Source organism: Corticium candelabrum, chromosome 16 (genome assembly GCF_963422355.1).
Source record: "Corticium candelabrum chromosome 16, ooCorCand1.1, whole genome shotgun sequence".
Taxonomy (NCBI): Eukaryota; Metazoa; Porifera; class Homoscleromorpha; order Homosclerophorida; family Plakinidae; genus Corticium; species Corticium candelabrum.
The window spans coordinates 4105793-4129367 of NC_085100.1; the positions used below are offsets into that span (position 1 = coordinate 4105793).

General features: G+C 43.5%; 2 protein-coding genes across 2 annotated transcripts; one reads left to right on the forward strand and one right to left on the reverse strand.

Annotated features, from left to right (window-relative positions):
- Positions 1–239: 239 nt before the first annotated feature.
- On the forward strand, positions 240–15298 carry LOC134192597 (uncharacterized). Its single transcript, XM_062661342.1, has 5 exons — positions 240–282; positions 388–3203; positions 3263–7814; positions 7872–8027; positions 8095–15298. The coding sequence occupies exons 2-5, from the start codon at positions 414–416 to the stop codon at positions 15099–15101; spliced, it is 14505 nt and encodes a 4834-aa protein (XP_062517326.1). The 5' UTR covers positions 240–282; positions 388–413; the 3' UTR covers positions 15102–15298.
- Positions 15299–17526: 2228 nt separating this feature from the next.
- Positions 17527–23220, reverse strand: LOC134192177 (uncharacterized). The gene is made up of 6 exons (XM_062660879.1): positions 23087–23220; positions 21242–21344; positions 18655–18776; positions 18438–18581; positions 18275–18377; positions 17527–18207 (listed from the first exon to the last, which is right to left on the reverse strand). The coding sequence occupies exons 1-6, from the start codon at positions 23174–23176 to the stop codon at positions 17858–17860; spliced, it is 912 nt and encodes a 303-aa protein (XP_062516863.1). The 5' UTR covers positions 23177–23220; the 3' UTR covers positions 17527–17857.
- Between the last annotated feature and the right edge of the window lie 355 nt (positions 23221–23575).

The following is a 23575-nucleotide window of genomic DNA, read 5'->3' on the forward strand; positions in this document are numbered from 1 at the left end:
AAGAGATGAGTGAAATGTCAATCACGTGCACGCTGCCATTGTACCCACACAAATGCAAATAGAAAGAACAGTTCAATCTAAATTGACGTAATGTTATTTCAGCTGCCCAATGAATGAAGCACAAAAGTACGTAGGTGAGTGAATAGATAGAATCTATCTAATGAATTTCACACGCTCTGTTTACAAACACAGAAACGCCGCTGCAAGATTACTAGGAGGTTTCTCAGGTGAATACGGTCTCCAAAGCCCGTGTTAAGTTACAACAAAATTTATACTTACCAAGTTGGTGTTCACATTTGTTTATAGAAAGAGGCCGCGTGTGTAGTTGCTAATTAAGTCATAACAGCTGAAACAATCACTTTACGGCAGACTTTGTTTTTCATCTAGGTAACTCAACCATTTGGCGTTCACCGATGGTGTCAGTATTGCACGTTTGCTATGTTTGCTTTGCACTGCTTTGGACGACTTCAGATGGAGCTTTGCTAAGGCTGAAACCTCCGAGTTCTGATGCAGTCGTGTTTTGGGCACATTCAACTAACTGGGATCCGCCACAAACGCCTACCAACGCTGACGACGTACTGATAGACAAGGAAGGAAACTACACTCTTGAGATTGGGAGATATGTTAGTGCGAGAGCCGCTAGCGTCACCGTTGCAGCCGACATCACGTTGCTGCTCAGCTACGCAAGTAACTTGGTAGTTACAGGATCGTGCGACATTGCAGGAAACATCACGTTAGATAGCAGCTCTCGACTTCAAATCCAGAGTACGAGCTACTTGAGGGGCCCCTTTATTCTGAAGGGGGGTTCGCTGCAATCACCATCGAGTTCAAATACACCGACGGTATACGTCACAGGGTCAATGTCGGTCAAGTCAGGCACTCTATCCTACGTCACACTGATTGTTCAAAACAACTTGACCTTCGTCGATTCACAGTCAAACATGCAGTTGGGAAGTAAACAAACCATAGTTATACAGGACTTTGCAACATTGAACATGCCATTTGGGGGGCAAATAAGTGGTTATTATGGAATGCTAAGATCAGAAAGTCAGAGTACGTTTATCTGTAACACCAAGGTCAACTCTGCTTGCCAAATATTAACGAACTGGAAAAATTATGGCACCGCTGTCGTAAAGGGCACTGGACAGCTCACTCTGTCACAGTCGTCGACTACAACAGGAACACTATCTGTCACAGAGGGTGGAAGCGTAGTTATAACTGGAGGATCTTCTCACTATTTCAATGAGCAATCTGTAGTGAACATAACAGGGCAGCTAAGAGACCAAAGCAGCTCGTCCACTACAACGACAATAGCGTCCAGCTCACTATATATCAATAACATTCAAAAGACAAGTTCAAGTAAGCTGTACATCGTTCCTCAAGACCACACAATCAATTCTGTCTACGTACAAAGTGGATCCTTAGTATTCACTAAACTTAACACAAGTGCCATAGCACATATCCACAACCTTACTGTTAGTGGAGGACAGGTGCAAGTGGACTCCAACACTGTAGTTGATCTGTTGTACACTAGAAGTACTTTGGCTATCAATGATGAACTGACTGTCAGAGACAGCTGGTGGTGGAATGGAGGCACCGTACAAGGATCAGGAAGTCTCATCGCTTACGGAATCACTGAAGTCAATCTTACCACACACGTCAACCTTTATTTCTATGTCAAACAATTTACGCTTTACGGTGAATTTATTCCTAGGAGCCAAGCTACTCTAAGAATGCAGTCCAATCAACTTGTTACAATCGCAACGACCGGAATAATGACACTTCGCGGGGATTTCCATATAAGTGGAAGCACCAATACCATTATAGACAACCGGGGTCAGATTGATTACGGCTCAGAGGTTGGCGGAACGGCCTCTATGAATCCGGGTATTTTCAATAATTATGGAGTGGTTAATGTCGGTGCTCTCAACAAGACGACCACGTTAATTGTGTCTAGTGGAGGAACGGTGAGCGGCACCTACTTCGTTGCCGAAGGCAGCACTCTCAACTTTTCTCCTTCATCGAGTCACATCAAAGACAATCTGGACGGTCTCGTGACTGGAAGTGGAACATTGCTTATTACTGGATCGAACACTTATACAACCAGCCTTAGCAACGTCGACATCGACGACATTGTAGTGAAATCTTCAACTCTCACCTTGCAACCCAATCCAACCACAGACTACCAGTTCATTCTGAGTAATGTTTCAGTTACGGGAGGTAACTGTATCATCAGTGCGCTTACTCAAGATCTATACATTCCAAGCATGGTAATCTCTGGTGGCACATTGTCCATATCAGCGCCAGTCAAATGTGGTGATTTGGTAATGACTGGAGGAACACTTGATATTGACGCAGATGTAGCAGTTTACAAGACTTGCTCGCTAGCAAGCGGAACTGTCCGCGGTACTGGCTATAATACCATAAACGCGAGTGCACTGCAAATGGAATCAACGTCGTCCAGCATTGCATATATCTATTTCTACAGCATAACGGTACACGTTTGGTCTCGTTTTGTAGCACGAGCTTATCAATTGAATTGTAGACTCTATCAAGGGTCGCATCTCCAGCTCGGATCATCTACAACGACCGACATCGGTGGATCTTCATTGACATTCGAAACGGATGGATCAGGGGTTGTGGAAAACAAAGGTATCTTGTCAGTGATTGACGCTGAGGTAAACATGAATGTTGGATTACACAATTTTGGTAAAGTCTATCTGAACAACAGTGACCTGTCTATTACAAAAATTTCTACTTGCAATGGCGTATACGACATCGAAACCAACAGCACGATGACTCTCAGCGACACATTATTTATGACCTCAGATGGATCACTACAAGGAAGTGGAGAACTGAAGGTGTCAGGAGGATCCTCACGTCTATTTGGAGTCACCCTCCAGACCTTGACTATAGCGGGAGGATCGACTGTGCTCAATTTAGGAGCTAATCAAGTGAAAGATGTGAGTGTAACCAGCGGTACACTGGAAATAAAAGCGTCTTATAGCTTCGGTGAGCAAACTAGGAACCCAAGAAGGGTCGATCGTCTTTCTGTGAAAGGTGGACGGCTGGAGAGTGACGACAGCTTTCTTATCAACGAGCTTTTTCTGCAAGGAGGAACGTTTGCACTGTCCGCTGACAGCTACGTCTACGGTGTCATGCACTGGTTTGGAGGAGATCTGGCGGGTCAAACATACTCTCAGGTTAGCAGAATACGACGCGCCTTCCCTAACTTGAGTAACTGCATGTATTATATTTACAGGTAGCGTTTGGAGTAACTGGAAAGCTGAATATAATTGGATCTGGTACCCGGTACTTGAGATCTTGTAAACTAGTGATAGCTTCGGAGGCTACTTGGCAAGGTAATCTAAATATCTATTTGTACAACGGAGGATCAGTAGTCATCGGGCCAGCAGGACGTCTACTGGTTGATGCAACGTCTTCCATTCAGTCTGGAGACCGCTGTTACGCACAAAACGAATTTACTAACGAAGGCACAATAACAATTCAGAATGGACGTCAATTTACTGTCAACGTAGGATTCAGTAATTCGGGAAACACGATCGTCGGATATGCGGCTACGTTGTCCTTGAATAAAGCTAGCATCTGCGAGGGATCTCTTCTCCTTAGAGACGACTCCATTCTGATTATGACCGGTGGTGAGCATTCTATTACGTCAGACTGTTCGGTTTCACATGGAAATACTACAACACTCAGGCTGTTGGGAGGCAAGCTGACTGCAAAGAGTCTTCCAGCAAACGGAAAAGTGATCGTAAGCAATGGCGTTTTAACAATCCATGACGTCGGTAGTTCTAATTATGTAGGAGAACTTCAGATTACCCAGTCAGGTAAAGTTGAGATAGCCATCGTTGCAAACGACAAAACTAATCCCCTTACTATAAACAATGTGACAGTGAGCTCTGCTTACTTGGAGATAAATCGTTTCCTATATGTTGATAGATTGACATTACAATCTGGTGAGATACGTGGCAGCAGCGAATTCAATATCAGCTTGTTTGAATTTCAAACCGGTTACTTCACATCTAATATCCGAATCAACACGCACGTTGCAACTTTGACTATAGATGGCACCTCATCCCGCTATCTCCGAAACAGACGGATTACGGTGGGTCGAATGGCAGTCTGGAGAGGCAAATCTTACCCACTCTATCTTGAATACGGATCTCAGTTAGTCGTTGGTCAACGTGCAGAAGTGTTGATTGAATCCACACAAGTAATACAGAGTTCATACGGTGCCACACTCGTCAACTATGGTACGATACGCTTCAGTCCCTTCGTTCAATTTCCTGGGACGCTTTCTATTAACTCTAATTTTGTAAACTTTGGAACTCTATCAATCATCGGCCACGCAACAGTAGAGCACACACGTTACGAACTACATTCTTATGGAACCATCAACGTCTTGAGTGGAAATAGCACATTTAAAATGCACTCATCTACGACTTTCTACCCAGGGAGCAAACTGCAAGGAGATGGCCTTCTGTCAGTCTATAATGGAAAAACAGTATTTGGAAGTCATATCATAGCCCTAAGTCGCATAGAGATTTACTATGGTCAAGTATTTTGTACTGAAAGTAATGGAATACTTTCTGTGTCAAATATTAGGCTGAGGTATACTTCTAGCAAACTCGTTGTTTCTGGAAGTGTAAAAGCAGATGCTCTCTATCTCGAACATGGATCTGTAGAAGTGAGTCGTGAAATGAACGTTACAATTGCAAACGTGAGCAACTATGCTGTATTCACTACATCAGGAAAAACTATCGTGAGACACTTGGTCTGGTACGGAGGATCCTTATCCGGATCCGGTACAATTGTTGCTCATTCAGCCACAGTAAGGTACACAAACTACAATCATTATCTAGGATCTGGAATAACGTTTGAGCTTTTGGGACAAACAGAGTTTACGGGGAGACCCTTCAACATTTATCTCAATACTGGAGCAAAGATCGTCAATATGGAGAGTGGTACTCTGCTCTTCACAGACGGCCACGGTATTGGATCATATGGAAGTGTTCAGACAGTAAGTCTGACCAACTATGGTCACTTTCAATATGATTCGGCGGAAAATGCTTCAAGTAGATTTTACGTGACTGTCAGAAACTACGGTACACTTATGATTTCCTCCGGCACTGCCTTATTTTATGGAGAGTTCACAAATATGGGGTCTATAGCATCACTTGAAGGCGCATTAGTGCAAGTACAGTCACTATTTACAAGTCAACACACGTCATATATATACGTCGAAGGTAAACTGCAATTGAATGCTGATTCTATCGTCTCTCCGCGTCTGTTAAAGGTGCACGCATTAGAATTATCTGGAGGTTCGACTTCCCTTTACTTGACGCGCGGTACCGGAAACAGTATAAGAGCTTTGACGTTAACTGGAGGGACTTTGACTGTTCCAGTAGGGTCTGAAGAACCCACAGTGCTTTCAGGATACATCAGCGCGGGAACCCTTAGAGTTTGGTCTCCTATTACCTTTAGCAACGACCTACTAGTCTCGGGAGGCTATTTTGACAGCCACGGTCGTGTAAACGTGACAACGCTAATTATAGAAGAGGGAACGGTGTCAGGAACCAATGAATTGGGCTCGATCTATGCCGATGAGCTGGAAATTCGTGATATTACGGGACGCAGCAAAGACATAACAGGAAAGAGTATTGTGGTGACGAGGAAAGGGTTATGGTCAGGAGCTTCTTATTCTAGCTTTTCAATCAAAAGTGGTTCTTCATTGGTCATAGGACGAGATGCTACTATGAACATCACACACCACGAGTCCACGGCGATAAGTGGAGACGGTAGTATCACTAACAAAGGAATACTAAGTCTTGGAACTTTAGCAGACAGTACTCCAAGTTCACTGATCGTGTACCCTAATCTGAATAATGACGGTACCCTGACCATTACCACCAGCTCTCGCGTTCGTTTGAAAAACATAGAATCCTGTACTGGATCAATCATAATTTCTTCATACTCAGAACTAGAAATTGAAAGATCGCATTCCAGCGCATGTTTGATTTCTGGAAATCTTGTCAAGATTCTAAATGGAGGACAACTGCACCTTGGCAATGGCACGGAAGATAGATTTCGTTTCGGCAGCCTCCATGTAGCAGGGGGTGACGTTGTAGTAGACAGTTCCAACGTTTACATTGACACTTTGATTCACAGCAGTGGTACAGTTCGGGGATCGACTGCAAACTCATCCCTTACTGTGCGCATACTATATCAATGGACTGGTGGTACCATTGATGGAGTCACTATAAAGTCAACCGGTAAACTAGAAGCGTCTGGTTCGAGTCTCAATCTCCGCTCAGGAATAATACAGATATCCGGTAATGCTAAACTGACGTCTAGTGTATTTACATTTCAAGGCAGCTCAGTACTGCATGTCACCGATTCTGGTTCCTTTTTCGCGGAAGGCCAAGTCACTGTTAGACGTTCGGGAACAAAAACTGGAGTCTTTGTAAATTATGGATGTAGAACAAACGTTGCCAGTGGGAGCGTATTTGATCTGCGAAACGTTGTTGTTCGCAACTATGGCACGTTAGTTGCCAGTGGGTACAAGAGCGTTTACCATATTTCTAGTTACGTGTCTTCAGTTACTGGCAAAGTAGCTCTCACTGGCGTGCAGTCCGAGCTCAACCTCTACAACACAGACTCGAGGAGTGCACATTCGATATACGCCTCGTCTCATTCTTGCTCTTCCTGTCAGATTATAGTACGTGGAGGCGAGGTTCGGTTTCAATCAGATTCAAAAGCAGAGAGCATCATCTCTTACGTCAAAATCTTAACAGGTACTGTGACCTTTACAGGAGCGGAGACCGATCGCTCGGTCACAATTGACAATATGCTAGTGACAGGCTACAGATCGTTTCTTCATCTCACAGCCATTGCCGCTATTGGGCGACTAACTATTGACAGCTACGGAGTAGTGCACGGCAATTCCACTGGAGTGAAACACCTGACGTACCGTTACGGCTTCATCGGACTTAGCAGCGGTCTCACAAGCTACATCAACACTAACAATCTCGACGTGGACTCCACGTCGCCAAAAACTGTGCGTCTGTGCCACCTGACTGTTACAGAAACCGTCAAAATCAACAGAGCAAGTCTTTATCTCTCTAGTGGCTCACGTTTGACGGTCGACCTCAAAGCCAACCTTACAATGCTCTCTGACTATTCCACAATATCTTCGTCTAACAGTCAATCATCAGCTGGTGGTGCTGTAGTCAACTATGGACTTATTTACACAGAGATGGATTCAAACAAAGATGCAATCATATCTGCCCATTTGAATAATGAAGGAACTATTCAAGTGTCCCAAAGCAGGCTTCGTTTACAAGGAACGACAACCCACAGCGGAATTATAACAGTAGACAAACATGGAACTCTATTATTTGAGGGCTCGTCTAGGAGCCATTCCACTACGTCCACGAGTAAGATTACTTCACTTGGCATTATCTACTTTCAAGGAGGAATGTCAACTTTCCAGTTTAGCTCTATCGCTGTGACTGCAATGGTAATACAAAAAGGGACGTTGGAAACCAAGTCTGTAGGATGTGTAGACGTTCTTAATGTTACTGGAGGAACGTTTACGGTTTCGTCGCTTACCGTAGTCAAAATTTTGGGGATGAGCAGTGGCAAAATTACTAGCTCGTCTACGCTCTCCGTCAATGGCATCGCGCATTGGACGGGAGGAACCATTGCTAAAGTAGGTTCCGGCCAAGTCTACTTCAACGGAAAAACAATCAAATCGTCATCGGTTTCAGGAAGTCCCACTATCACTAATCCAGGTTAGTTGCTGTTATAGATTCTTCTTACATTGCATGACTCACTGAACATTGTTATAGACACGTCTTGTCCAAGTACGAGTTGTTCAAATTGCCTAGCTAGTGCCAGCTGTGCTTGGTATGCTGACGCAAACGCTTGCAGGCTGAAAATCTCCATGTTAAACAACGCAGCATCGTGTCAGACTTGGATTACCAGTTCGAGCAAATGTCCATCCGGTAAGTAGCAATCACTGCATCAGCTTATCTGAAAAAGAAAAAAATTATGATTTAACGTGTTTGATAGCCAATCCGTGCAACAAGTACTTTGACCAAATCGAATGCAATTTGGATTCTAAATGTTCGTGGTGTAATCCGGAATCACTTTGCATTGTCAAGCAAACACAGACGTGTGTAAATAGTGGATCTAGCAATGTTGCCTATTGGACAAAAGCTGCCGATGGCTCTTGGTCTGACAAGACCGCTTGGAGTACCGGAAACGTTCCTACCTCCGTCCATACTGTGTTTGTAAGTGTATCAAGACGCATTACCGTAACTACTCAAGGCACGATCAAAGTGAAGTCACTAACGGTCGGTTCGGCTAATGGAGCTCAGCAACCAACATTAGAAATTGCATCATCCTTTACAGTAGAAGCGTTAAACGTACTGCAAGGCGCCACGTTATCCGTTCGTCATCACCTCCAGTGGACCGGAACAGCAAAAGTTTATGGCACAATAATATGGAATCCGTATTCACATAACTACAAACTAACTGGAGGAGACCTAAATGTCTACGGATCATTAGTAATCCTCGGTTCTTATTACCGCTATGTCTATTCACACATTCGGATCTACGGCCGTGGGTATGTGAAAACCGACGGTTATTCTCTTTACATGACAAGCAATAAACAACTGCAGGTAATGTCCGGTGGATATCTAGAAGCTGCAAGTCGTGGATACATTTCACGGAGTGGATCCGGAGCCCAGTTTATCAACGACGGCACATTCACCGTTTCTCTAATACCAGCTAATAATAACTATTATGTAGACATATCAACGACAAGTAAAGGGTTCATCAGCGTAACTTCGGGAAGCACACTTTCTCTCAGATATGGAGCGACTATCAGCGGAAACGTAAACGTGGAATCCGGTGCTCAATTTCAACTGACTGGTTCAACGGCTGCAACGCTACAGAAAACGAGCAGCCTAACTGGAAACGGTACTCTGTACACGACAGCTCCAACTACCATCCAATCATCACAGCTGGACGTAGGCAGTCTCAAAATACAAGGAAGTGTGTCCATTGCTAATGTCGCTTCCATTAGTTCTCTCGATCTGCTCTCTGGTACTCTAACGTGTCTTTCTGACGTCACAGTCACATCTTCCATGCAGTGGACAGGTGGTTATGTACAAGGTCCGCAGAGACTACTTGTACTCGGAGAGCTCAATCTTCGCACAAACACACGGCTTATTAACGGTCACGTGGTCATTGCCAATCGGGCATTTACTTCTCCGTACGCATCGTCCATCGGTTTCTCAACAAGTGGAGCTTCCACCATTACGGTACTTCCTGGAGCAACATGGGACATGAGTCAAATGTCGACTCTCTCTGTAATTTCCAAAGTTATCAATAACGGTTCCTTGGTTATTGCACCAGCAACAATGGTACAGATCAGCGGGGATATCGTAAACGGCGGTGACATTACTATTGTTCGAAACACACTGCGTATCTCAGGGAGTAGTCTGACAGCCTTGAACGGTTCTAGTCTGACAGTACTTGATGACGCGCAGTTGTCTTTATCCTCTAGTACATCTAGTGTCTTCGATCTAATGTCTAATGTTACTGTCAAAGGGAGTCTCAGTCTTGCCAGCAGCAAATTGAATGTTAAAAGTAAGTTGATGAGATGGGCAGGTCGCTTGGTTGTTAGCTACAGTACCCTGACCACTTACGGTACAGTTCCAATACAACTTATGAACTCACTGGACGTCTCGTACTCTACTGTAATGATAGACGTGCAGACTCCCGATAATCTTACCATTGGATTCTTGTACGTCTCACCACGGTCAACGGTAACTCTGGGATCAGGCATAAAAGTTAACTACTGCCGCTTGTACGGTACACTGGAAATAGGACCACCGAGTGGAAGTTCTAATGGTCTTGCAGTACACGTGGATGTTCTTGAGTGGTCTTCGGGAACAATAAGTAGGAGAAAGGCAGTGTCCGGGAAACCTCAACTTCGCGTTCTCCAATATCACGGCACATACCACACATCCAAATACATAAGATCAGTACAATTGACTTTGTTAAACTTGTTTTGGGAACTAACCAGATCGTCTCATTACCTGTACTTTCAAGATGATGCGGACGTGTTTGTACCTCGAGGCTACAATGTTGAAATTGCGACTTCCGCGTATACTTATTGGTACATACATGGAAATTCAAAGCAGACTCGATTCACAATCAATGGAAATGTTATTGTGAGATCGTCAGATTCTTCAAGCACCTACAGCTATCTGTACATACGCTTTCCACTTGATGTACGTGGAAAACTGGACATCGTTAGTGGAACCGTTTTTCTCTACAGCAGTAGCTACATCACAGGAACACTGACTACAAAAAGTGAAGGCCAATTGTCCATGTCAAGTGCGGTTCATACATGGACTAACTCGTCAATAGTCGACGCTGTTGGTTTTGTTGGTGTGAGGAGCACGGCGCGTCTTTCTATTGGTTCGAGTGCGGCAACAATTTCTACTCTGTCTGTATCCGGATCTACAGCATTTGTTACAGTGGCGGGTATTCTGGATACCGTTACGGTGAAACGTCTGCAACTGTACAATGGAGTATTCCAGTGCTCGCAAGACTGCGTTATCACAGATGTCTTTGAGTGGCGTGGTGGAACCGTAAGAACTAGTACTGACAATGCATCAGTTATTGCTGGTCCCAACTGCACAGTTACCACTGTCTCTAGAGCATATTACTATGTAGGTCCTGGTGTCTTCTTGATTCAAGGAAAACTTTCTGTCGATAGCGCTTACTATATTTATCTCAATGGACAGCTGGCTATTGATAAAGATGGAAGACTTGACATCTACTATTCCATGTCAATGGCAAGTAGTAGCAGCAAAGGAGCACTGACCGTGCATGATGGAGGCACAGTCCGCGTCCATCATGGTGTACGATGGCAAGTACGCACGCCACTCTACAACGCCGGTGAAATGATTGTCGAAGGATACGTGAACCTTTTTGGGTACCAGACTCTAATGGGATATCACAGAGGCACTTTGACATTACCAGTACCATACGGAACGTTTGCAACATCTGGAAATGGGAGAACATTCAACTTGACATCGGCAGGAACGGTGTCAGGAGTGGGAGTGATCAGACACGATGCCGGAACTTTGTTAATAAATACAGACCTCGACTCTCAAGGCTCGTTTAAAGGTAGCGTGTATCTTGTTAGTGGAAACATCAACATTCCAGCGTCGACAGCCGTCAACATTTCGTACGTCAGTATCAGTTCTGGAACACTAACACTGGCAAACACTGGCACGTGTCATGTCCATACACTCAATCACATTGGGGGAACTCTAATAGCAAGTGGAACTGGAAGATTCACAATCAGCAAAATGACGTTTCGAAACGGTCTCCTGAAAGGAACACAAGATCTACGCGTAACTCAATCACTCATCTGGGGTCGCTCTGCCACGGTGTCTGGGCCTAGATTGCATCTATACATAGATGGTCTTTTGGTTATTTCCAGTTCCAGTTCATACCGTAGCACCATCGACACTGGCGCAGAGGTCGTCATTAACACGAAAAATGCTATTTATCAATCATACTTCTACGTGCACGGAATTCTTAGAATTGCGAAAGGAGCAATTCTCCGTCTTCAAGCTGCATCCGAACTGGGGTATTATCGTACCCCAGGAACTGTGGTCAACGAAGGACAGTTGATGGTTGAGACAGAGAGTATAGGCAATTACTATGCTCGAGTAACACCATATCTGGACAATGAAGGAGAGCTTTACGTGCGCACAGGTAGACTAGTTATTGACAGTTATGCTGGCCAGATCGCTGGTGGTCTAGGAGGAGTTATTCGTGCGAATATTGGTTCAGTTCTCCAAATCAGTGGAACAACAGTAATAGCTGCCAATGCCACTCTAAAGCTTGATGATGCTACCTTGACACTCTATTCAAATACGTATCTTAACATGCGCACATCTGTTTCTGTCTCGTACGTACAATGTTATGGTGGCACGTTCTATGTATCTTCACCAGCGGCTTTGACAGTACTCAATGATATGACCATTCGTTCAACTGTCTCTGTTGCAACCAAAATAACGGCACGTCGAATGTTTCTCAACGGAGGGTATCTTAAAAGACAAGGATCTAACGCCACTATCTCGGTTTACGAACTGCAATGTACGTACGGGACGATAGGTTCGTCGACAGCCAAAGTTACGGACTTCTGGCTGACAATCACTGGTCCGCTCTTTATTAGTCAGAGTACTACATACATACGCGCATGTGGAATATTATCCTCTGAAACGACTACTATCACCGCAGGAGGGCGCATTTACCTCCAAAGCTCCGCCGTGTTTCGCAACGATGGTAATCTGACAATCGATCAAAGTAACTTTCAAGCCAGCAGCGGCAAGTTGATAAACTTCGGAAACATTAACGTTATTGTTGGAGCGTCATCAACAGTCTCGATTTCCGGTGAATTCAGCAACTACGGACGTCTGACATCAGTCTCTGGACGCTTGCAACTGTACAAAACAACAATGTACCGTAATTCGGTTCTCATCGTACAGGCACAGGCCGAGGTTCAATTTGCAAGTGGAAACAGCCGTTTCCTAGCAGGATCAATTTTGGATGTACCTCCAAGAGCATCAATAACTGTGACTAGTGGAACGTTAGAGTTCCTCACAAACTCTACCGCTACGCAGTTCTCCAGGCTTACAGTAAGAGGGGGCAACGCTATAGCGCACCGTGGAAGTGCCATTACGAAACTTGATTATCTGAGCAACACCGGTGGTTCACTGACTCTCAACAACTCCATTGTAGTAACTAAAGCTGAGCTATATGGTGGAACCACTACTATTGGAGGAAAAGTCATTTTCAACCAACTTTTAGCGAAGACCATGACTCTACAAGGAGGGAGACAGCAAGAGAGAGCCATTCTTGAAGTGAACGACTTTATTTTCACCAGTGGTACCATCAAAACGTGGGCGTCTACCGGTAGATATTTCATTGTAAACGTGACCAACTCTATGCTCATTGACTCCTATTATCATTATTACTGGTGGTGGTGGTACCACTATTATTATCATACTCTTGACCGGTGTGACCTTATCAATTACGGCACAGTGACGGCTACGTTTGCAAATAGGTTTTATTTATACAACAGCGCACGATTTATTAATGCCGTGACTGGTACGATGATTCTAAAATATGCAACCCATTTTTATGGATCGACGCAAGGCACTCTTCTCAACTACGGATCGATGTCTATCGGATCGTTCGATACCATTAATTTGTATGTACCACTGGTGATAGCTGGCGGTACTGTCACCATCTCAAAAAGGCAACTCATACTTAGAAGTGGAGGATCGTGTACCACGTCAAATGCTGCCATTAAGATAGAGACAGACGGAGTATTGCAAGTGTCCGGAGGAGTATTCCAGTGCAGGCCGTCTGTCATTCAAGGCAGTGGGACGCTTAGAGTTACATCAGGATCTCTGCAGTTGACTTCGGGAAGATTAAATGAATTTACGGATATAACAAGTGGAACTCTTCAAATTCCAGCAGGTCAGAATGTTGAGTTCTCGAGGGGATTACGACTTGCTTCAGGGACATTAAACGTAGACGGCGTGGCAAACGTCAGCTTTTCGATGGAGTTCGAGTCTGGAAGGATGACGGGGAAAGGTGCCGTCATTGTAGCAAAACAGGGTCGGATGACGACAACAGGATACGTTTACAATGGTAGATTTGTTTATGTTCAAATACAAAACCACGGATTAATGGACATCAGCAATCTAGTATACTTTTATGTAATTGTGAGAAACGAAAAATCAGGCACAACTCAACTGAGCGGTACTACACGGATTCACGGCAGTACAAGCTCCGGTGGGTTCGACAACTTCGGTCGTCTTATCTGTAATGCTCATTTCGGAGCTTTCTGCTACATCACAGTCCCATTCAGAATCTACCGCCGTCTTGAGTTACAAAGTGGAGAACTTCGCGTCACGTATGCAGCTCGTCTCGTCGATGGTTGCAACGTGACAGGACCGGGGCAACTCACCTCGACGTCGGTCCTCTACGTCGGAGGGTCAAGCTACTCTGCCATACGAGCGCAGGCGGGAATCTATGTCACTGCTTCCTTCTTCTCTTACGGCACGTTCACGTGGTTATCTGGTGATATGCAAAGTGCAACAGACCATTGTTTCTCTCCTTACAGCGCCAGCAACCCATATCTCAATCCGTTGTGTGAAGAAGTGTACTTTATGAACGAAGGTTCGATGGTTATCGACGGCAATAGTTATAAGACGTTACATGGGAAAACACTATTTATCAATCAGGGAAAGCTCAGCTGGGATGCCTATCGATCCTTTACTCTAGCGGGAACGTTTGTAAACGCTCAGCGTGGAGTATGCACTTTCTCGCGAGTCACTGGATACACTCATAGTATTGCAGGATCAGGAAACATAACCAACTATGGCACATTTAACATCAACTGGACATCGGTTTACATGAATTATATCACGTTTCAAAATTACGGTTCTTTCAACCTCAAACAGTCGTGGGCATACTTCAGCTACAAGACATTCACGCAAGACGGAGAAAACAGTACCATAAATATCCAATCACAAGGACTACGAGCAAGAGATTTTCAACTAAGAAATGGAATATTGCAGGGTTATGGCGCAATCATCGGCACAGTCACAAACACAGAAGCAACTATTGAGCCAATCCTTTCTATCGATGACACTCCATCCCAACTAACAATGTCGTCCTACACTCAGACTAACAAAGGCAAGTTGAAGGTTGCTTTAGGCAAAAGAAGCGGTCGCCTCGTATCAGGTTTCCTGGCCGTGCAGCAGACTGCTAGCCTGACGGGTACACTTCAGGTGACATGGGATGGAAAAGAAGTGACGGACCGTGATGTTAACGTCGGTCCTCTACCAGCGTTTATCTCATACAAGACGCGCAACGGCAATTTCAGCGACGTTGATGAAATACGGGCTGGAATTCTTGCTCCACAGTTAGCTGTCTCATTCAACAATACTCACGGCTCGCTCAAACTTGAATAAACTGACAATAACAATTATCGGTTATACAATAGGTTAAACAAATGGTCGCCAGAATGTCATGGTCAAAACATAGACTTAGTGCCGAACGCATTCTTGTACTTGTCGTATTATTCTAGCTGCTCTGCTTGCTTCTGTCTTATAACATTATGTTTACTGTGGCTATATATGTATCAATTGACACTTCGAATATATATATATATATATATATATATATATATATATATATATATATATATATATATATTGATACCTTGTGCGTTGTCAGCCTGAACGAAAACGAGCGTCATGGCGTTTTGAAGAGCGCTGCACGGATCTGTTGCCGTCATCTGCACGAGCAGCTAGGGAACTCAGCTGGATCCATAGTATCCTGTATGTGGCCACACTGTACATTGTGAGGCCTAGATAAGTTGTACTCCAGTTATCTGAATACCGTTTGTGTAGAAATGAAGGACGGTCGTTTGTGTTTGATTATATTTGTGGTTTGTAATTCAAATCAGGTTTACGTGAAAGTCTGTTTGTTACCCAAGGACGTATTTGGTAGGCGTTTAGACACTAAAGTAAGAAACAACTCGGAAACTACGGTAACTATCACGTGAAGTGACGCAAACATAAGGCTGGTGCGACAATGTCGGACCGCTGGACTGTCTAAGTACGGAACAACAGAACAATAATCCTAACCGACTGCAATTCCAGCTGCAAGTTGGGACTAGCTTGTACCAGTACACAATCAGTAAATGGAATATGAATAGAATACGCACGCACGCACGCACGCGCGGACACATACACACACCGGCTGTTTGTCTGTCAGTTTGTCTGTCCAATACAATACGTATTTCAAACATGATCATTACTAATTAGAGACTAAGAATGAAATAGCTATAGTTCAACATGCCCCATGCATATATCTATCAATCTAAAATGTCTGTCTGTCTGTCTGTCCGTCCGTCTGTCTGCCTGTCTGTCTGTCTGTCTGTCTGTCCGTCCGTCTGGACAAGACAAGCTAGAGATGGACAAAGCCATTCATAGTTCTATTCATTAATTAAAACGAAGAACAGTAGGAAAGTAGAACTTTTAGTACTGCAGCAAGTGATGTAAGTAGTGACGTTTGATGACAATAAAACAAATCTGTCTGTCTGTCTGTCTGTCTGTCTGTCCGTCCGTCCGTCCGTCTGTCTGTCTGTCTGTCTGTCAATTTCATTTATTGAAGTACAAATTCTACGTTACATTTCTAACACTAAATACAAGCCATTTACTGAGTTCAGCTTTAGTTTAATGCAAACTACTTTGATAGTCTCTATTGTGTATGTTCTCATCTACTTCTCCAGGGAAGACACGCGTCAGCTTGTGGAGGATGACTTAGCGTTACATCGTTGTAATGTCTGTCTGTCTGTCTGTCAAATACATATATTTCAAATCCAAAGAAATTTTCATCAAGAGCTTAAAAGCTAGTCTTTAAGTAAAGTTCCTCTAAATCAACAACAAGCACCTAAGGCTACAACAGATGACCCCATAGGGGGTCAGAATACATTTAACCACTTAGTTTAAATATTCGTCAAGGACACTGCAAGATTTTTGTCCAGCTGAAATTACTGCCATCTTCTTAGAGATCACACTTGAATTGCATTGCTGCAGCTTGATCGAAAATCGTCGTCTCTAGTGTGTTTTGAACTCAGAAATGTTACGTCGTCCATTGTCATCCCGCCACAAAGCAGAGAGGACCCTCAAGTATTCAGACGCTTTCTCCCCTGTCAGTGTGTGCGTGCATGTGCAGTTATGTAACAAAGTTTATAATTAAAATTAACTTAGCTATAGTAATCCTAACCTTCAAATGGCAAGTTCCGAATCGATCCGTATACGGCGTAGTGAGTCCTGGGCTAGAACGTAAATACCTTGCAGGGCAAGGAACTCACTACTTCTCTCGACTCGGAGGTATAAATGAGTACACATTCTCTAACTGGAGTAGAAATCCCGATGACCTTGGAAGCAGTGCCATGCTAAATCCGCTTTCATAGATACGCTCTGGGATCTTGCTTGGGCTCGAGACCTCAAAATTGCGCTATGGTCATGTCTGAACTGTTTGATGCCCTAGATTAGCGAACGGAGGTGACGGACCTACACATTTTTCTAAAAATATTATGAGAAAATCATGAGAGAGATCATTTTCACCAAATGTTGTGCTCTAGACCTGAAGTTATCACTTTCCGGAATTTAGCGAATTTTAGTGCTCCGCCGCCCTGGTACCAATTCTGATAATAAAAAAAGCACTAACGCGCTTAGTTACAGAAAGCTATTTGCGCAATTATTGGACGCTTGGAGAACGAAATTTAATACTATAATAGTGTATGTTGTGACGACATGTCGCGTGATTTCAAGAGAGATGTAGCGATGCACTTCGACTCGTTTTGTTGTTGTTGTGTCAATACTCGATCAAAGACTTCATTTGCGTTGTAGTTTACCTTTAAAGTTAGCTGTACTTTCCAAATCTTTATCTAATCTACCATATTGTACATACTGTATATCAATATCCCAGAAACATTTTCTCAAAAGCCATTTTCTTGTAACATGTTTATCTATAGCTAATTGCAAGCCAAACACTGTGTAACAAACACACACAAATTAACGCGAGATGACTAATACTGTCACAACACGTAATAGAATAATTATTGCAGCTCGTCTATCTGATCAGCATATCGATATTCAACATAAGCAGTTGACAATGCAATTCTTATACGTTTGCCAACTCAATAATAAGTCGTTTAGTCTTGTTTGTCGTTCTTGTCACCCTCCGTTGCGCCACCAAGTGGTTCACTTCCTTCATTTGCCTGATCACAATCTTGTTCAGTTGCCTGCGTTTTCATTTGCTCATCTTCAGCTTGTTTCTCTTCGTTCTCCTCTGTTTCATTGGTTTCTGCTGCTGCAGCTGGAACGTCTCGATCGATTCCCTTCTTGTTCTCGGCTTCCCTTGACTGCCTCGCAAACTCCCAAACATCCGGGTCTTCATATCGAGAAACAGAAGGAAATTCAGCTTTTCCTAAAGCCCACTGCTCGGCCTCTACTCTCATAGCCAGTCCTAAGTCTTCAACAAGAACTGATCTTAAGAAGATCCCTGCAACAACATAAACAGATCACATGCGGACTAGCTCTTACAAATTAGCTCTAGTAAAAATACTGACTCAAAACTTTTTCAAGAAATCTACTATTTCGGCCTTTGTCCACAATGGTGACTTTCCAGATTGTTGTTCTCTCAAAGCCTAAAGCCTCGACAGCATCATCAGCCTAGGAGTTACTAAAAACAGTCAGTTGTGCACAAGAGAGAGCAAACGATTACAACGTCACCTCGCCCTTGGCTCTCAAAAAGACAAACATACTGTCTGCTTTTGCTCTTCGAACTGACATCATGCTCACGTGGCGAACTCCTGCAGCTTTAGCAATCTCAGCACAACGTACAACCAGATGCAAGTCAACGCGTTTGAAGTTTTCCTATAGAAAACATTACGCAAAGCTTACCACTCCGACATCAATTAATTAAAATTAAAACAGTATGTGCAGTTACTTCTGTGTTGCCAGGCAGCCGTCGAGCCTCAGCAAACACAAGTCCAACAGCCAAGAAAAGAACATCCTTCCCCTCAAAGCACGATTTCCAGTTTTCTACAGTAAACTTCTCCAAATCAAAATCTAAAAGTAAACAACTATATTTGCAAACATCAAAACTCAGCCAAGACACATCATAAATCATATGACAATTCAATTACTTAAGAGAGATAGCTGTTGAAGCAAACAGAAAACGCGTTCTCGCACACACTAATCAAGCATGAATTTGAGCCAATATATATATATATATATATATATATATATATATATATATATATATATATATAGATAGATAGATAGATAGATATTTAGACATGTATATATTTATACTTCTTACAGATCCTAACTGGGATCAACTCTACCATCTAAAGCTATTCTACATAACACCACCTTAGCATTGTATAACCATAGCTTTACAGACAGCTGCTGATGCAAATTACAAACCGATCTACTGATACCAGCATTGTTCAGAAAAGAAGCCCTTCACGCTATAATTTTAAGTACTTGTAAACTGTTCGGTGTCCATAATCCTAACGACTCCACCACAAGGGAATGAAAAATACCTCCAGGGTTCGAAATCATCGCATCATGCCGCTCATCTTTCTCAATCTCTCCTGCTGCAGCCGCTGCCCCTGGACAAGTGGCTGCTTGAACAAGGTAGGATGGCTGTAAGGAGTTTCAAACGGTCAAGTCAAAATACATATCAGAAGACCATGCTCGAAATTCGAGTGAAAAATATCACCAGGTCTTGAATTGCTTGTGCTACTGCATCGCATTTCTCAACGACGAGAATCATCCACTAGGAGTGCATTGAAGACTACTTCACAGAGTGCATTATGACGCTTAATTCTCAGATTCTGCTCTTGGTTGCAACCCAATAAATGATCACCGAATTTGTCAATGATTGCACCACATGTACAGCGCTTGGCATCAGAAGGCAAGTTGAAGATAGGAATGCCCAACCAGACTCTCAAAGCAACACTAAATTCTTTACTGGGCATGGCAAGGCCGAGGCTTAGGTTTGGCAATGCCCGCAACCATGCACCAGCATGTTGGCCAGAAATGGTGTTCAGTCTAGCGCGGTCTCGAATACTAGCAGAATCTTTGAGGGAAGAAATTAAATTAGAATCCAGCCTACTCTGCAAAGTTCGTTGACTGGTCATTTCAGTCCTAAGAGCTGTGTCTGGAATACTTTGACATAGGCGTTCATGAGCAACCTGCTCTCCTGGAAAAGTGTGCTCGTTTACGATGGAAAGTGACACTTTCAACTAAGAAAGTAGAGAATGGAACCGACATTTCAATTTACGAGTGGAGTTACAACTGGCAAGATAAAATGCAGGGGCACTTCTGCAGGCTTCCCTCAAACCAAGACCGCCCAAACGAATTGGCAGTGTGGCCTGTTTCCACGAATTTTCAGAAAGAGAGCAGTTAGTTATTCCTTCAAGACTCTTTGTTAAGTTGACATCAAAAAGCTGCAACTGAGACATGGCTTTATCAGGTGGAACAGTTCTGAGGAGATGGTTGATCTTGCACAATGAAAGGCATGATCTCAACAAATGTAACTATATATATATATATATATATATATATATATATATATATATATATACATATATATTTGTATATAATACAGATAACACATATCCGCCCTAATATATATATACATATATATATACATATATATATATATATATATATATATATATATATATATATATATATATATATATATTTCAACGGTTATCATACTCCTAGATAACCTACCAACAATGCAATTACCAGCGTTCTAATTACAAATTTTGCCAGAGGGCAATAACGTGTTTGATGACCTCACCTATTTGATGACGTCATATTTTACTAACGTCCAAAGATTTTGTTAGTCAATAGAAAAATGCAGTAGTTGTGAGGTTGGTTTCGCAACTATCAAATAACTCAGGCAAGGTCACCAGTACATGTTAAGTGAAATGGTTTCTAATAGAAAAATTGTATGTAGTAAGTGATGACTTTCATACCAAAATTTGCCTCTGGATGTGTGACACTGATAGTATCACTGCCAGCTGCGGTGGAACAACTTGCAAGTTGGGCATGAAAGAGCTTCGGAGTACAAGAACTATTAGCGTTTCTGTTGCTTGAATGCCGTACTGTTTGTTTACAATAGAAGTTGTGCTCAAAGTTGAGAGGGCAGCATCATGCCACCAGCTTCGACACCACTGGCTACAGAAATCTTAGACATATGGACCACAGGAGCCACGGGGGTCATGCCTCAGGCCCCCAACCAGCAGCCTATGGTCACTATGTAAAAAATAGGTCATCGCAAAAACGAGCTACAACTGGGAGGAAACGAGACGGCAGTGAAAACCTACACTACGCGCAGACGTCCTGGGTACACGAGGCTACATTTGCCGCGCTTTGAGGTTTGGCCCCCCAACCTGAATGCCATTCCTACGTCACTGGAAACGTTTGTCCTTCTATTGACCAGACACAACATCAACACACTGTCATCACACATTTTACACTCTCCGAGTCTTTACTGAATAATGACTTCTTACCAACAATCTCTTGTTTCAGCTTCTGCATGTCAGAGTCTGTAACTTTGTAATTTTCAGGAATAGTAGTTTCTCTTCTGCCCAAAGACAGAACTTCAGTATATGCCTAGAAACAATGCAACACGCGTCACAATTATATAAACACAATTAAGTCGTCTAGTGAATACATTATTTAGATTCTCTATCTTTATGGCGTGGCTGATCCAGATGGGGCAACCCGGCCATTTGGCAGTATTTTTTCTTTTGCTATAGTCTGCTGTACTTGTGTAGGGCGTAACGCACGCTACAGAGGTACCGGATTTCCGAAAGTGTATGGAGTCTGTTCTATTTCTTAACTTAACACGCTTGAAAAATTAGTTTTTCTAGATAAATACGATTCACTAAATGACATTGGGTAATGCCACACAGCGAATATGTACTATCTATGCATTCACTTGTGTTTCCTGACTAGAGTACTTCCCTGACAAGTCGCAAAACTCTTCCATCATGCAGATCAGTTGCAGTTGTTCTGCAGTCTTTTATTCAGCGCATTGCCTCAGAAACATCATTAATATTAACTTGTGACGTCATCTGTCATTTCTGCGCTGGATCCGCCACTGATGTGTACGCGGCTGGGATGAGAGTGCGCGACGTTCCTACATACATGGAGATCATACAATCTATCGACCTGCATATTTACGAGTGAGGCAGGGCTAAATCTGCATTTATTAATTTTATAATACACAACGCTCAAGCGTCGCGTCGTCTTGTGTGGGGTAGCACGCGTCGCGTCATGCGCGCTGTCTAGGTGTCCCATTAACAGAATCATGCACACCAGGGTTTCAGCACGCTGCAGACGTCGCTGCACGTATTCTTGAACTGACCATTTGCGCTAAGATTTTCTACTGGCACAACTCTGCCACAACCCCAGCCTGCTAGAAAACCATTTCCATACGGCAACTTGTACAGTTTCCGGTTTGACGCTCAAATAGTTACAACTCGATTCTATTTGCATGGACGCGTCGCGTTGACCCATTTACAATTTGAATTGCGACCAGACGCGATGCGATGCTCAAGCCGTTCGTATATTGTAAATGAGGCTTCCAGGAGTGGCTGCAGTTGAGAGGTTTCCCTCGACCTCACAATGGGCTGTCCTGCACGTCACTGTCGTCAACCGTTGAAACGGACTTTATAAGCAGCTCGTCGACACCCCTTGTGGTGTTTCTACGCGAAATGGGAGTCCCAAGGTGTACTGAATACAGAAGCAAATTTCTTATTCGACAAACACACGCGCGCTAGACCGCACGTTCTAGTCAGTATCGGCAACGCCCACTTCCGTCTGTCCACATGTTTGTATGTGCCGATCGACACGACGCCGGTCTCCGATCGTCGTGAAACGCGTTGGCCCGGTCGAGTTCCGCCGTCCAAGACGAACGGTCGAGTCGGATTTCGGCCAGAAACGAGACTTTGGCGTTCTAAACGAGATGAGCTGGAGTTTGTTTGCTCAATCAATTAACCGAGTATGCGAATGTGATGTGCGCCTGCCAGCCGTTGTACGCTACTTCCCAGACTGCAAGATGCGCCGGCTCACTGGGCCGCTTTTGCGTGCGTGCGTGCGTTCGTGTGTCACGGTAGATGCGTCTTCTTTGCAGAAGTGGCGTACAACGATAGATTGCCACCACCCAGATTGCCACCGCCCGTAGGGCAGGTAGTACTAGTCAGTCTCTAGTTATACATGTACGAATACGACGCCATTCCTCCACTTTCCGCTTCAAACTACATTTCCTAATTGTACGTAGTCTATATTATCTACGTGTTGCCTGATCTAGAAACAGAGTGCAGCTACAGTGTACACATGAAAGTACTCACAGGAGAAGAGACGAGTTCGCCGAGAATGCACCTTCCAATAGCTCCAGTTCCTCCAACAACAACAGCTCGTAAACCTCTTGCGCTCGCCATTTCTACAAGACCACACTACCACGAGGAAGTTAGATCCGGTTAACGGGCGTTAGTATATAGCGCACGCTATGTTACACTCCTCACTGTCCGATTGTCTAGGTATATGTATACGAAAGAAATAAACTAACGTTCTTAACTGAAAATCATGGACACATAGCTATTTCCGGCCTAAACTTAACTCAAGTATGTCATGAGTGAAATATGGTTACAACTACACCACAGTCAATTTAATTAATAAATCAGGCGTCTAAATGTAAGAGATTCAATCTGGATGACGTTACGAAAATGATTTGTCACAATTTGAAAGCATCAAAAACGGTGCTGAAGCCGTAGGCATTAATTAATATATTATATATCGAAAGAGCTACATATGCACTCTGAGTCTGCAAACAGTTTGCC

What these genes read in the sequence shown, in the direction of transcription:
- LOC134192597 (XM_062661342.1), top strand. Translation starts at nt 414, where the DNA reads ATGGTGTCAGTATTGCACGTTTGCTATGTTTGCTTTGCACTGCTTTGG. An exon ending in CGGGTCAAACATACTCTCAG is followed by an intron (nt 3,204 to 3,262) that starts GTTAGCAGAATA and finishes TTATATTTACAG; the next exon opens with GTAGCGTTTGGAGTAACTGG. An exon ending in TCCCACTATCACTAATCCAG is followed by an intron (nt 7,815 to 7,871) that starts GTTAGTTGCTGT and finishes ACATTGTTATAG; the next exon opens with ACACGTCTTGTCCAAGTACG.
- LOC134192177 (XM_062660879.1), bottom strand. Translation starts at nt 23,176, where the DNA reads ATGGCGAGCGCAAGAGGTTTACGAGCTGTTGTTGTTGGAGGAACTGGA. An exon ending in GCTGAAACAAGAGATTGTTG is followed by an intron (nt 18,777 to 21,241) that starts GTAAGAAGTCAT and finishes GTTTACTTTTAG; the next exon opens with ATTTTGATTTGGAGAAGTTT. An exon ending in TTTTGAGAGCCAAGGGCGAG is followed by an intron (nt 18,378 to 18,437) that starts GTGACGTTGTAA and finishes AGTAACTCCTAG; the next exon opens with GCTGATGATGCTGTCGAGGC.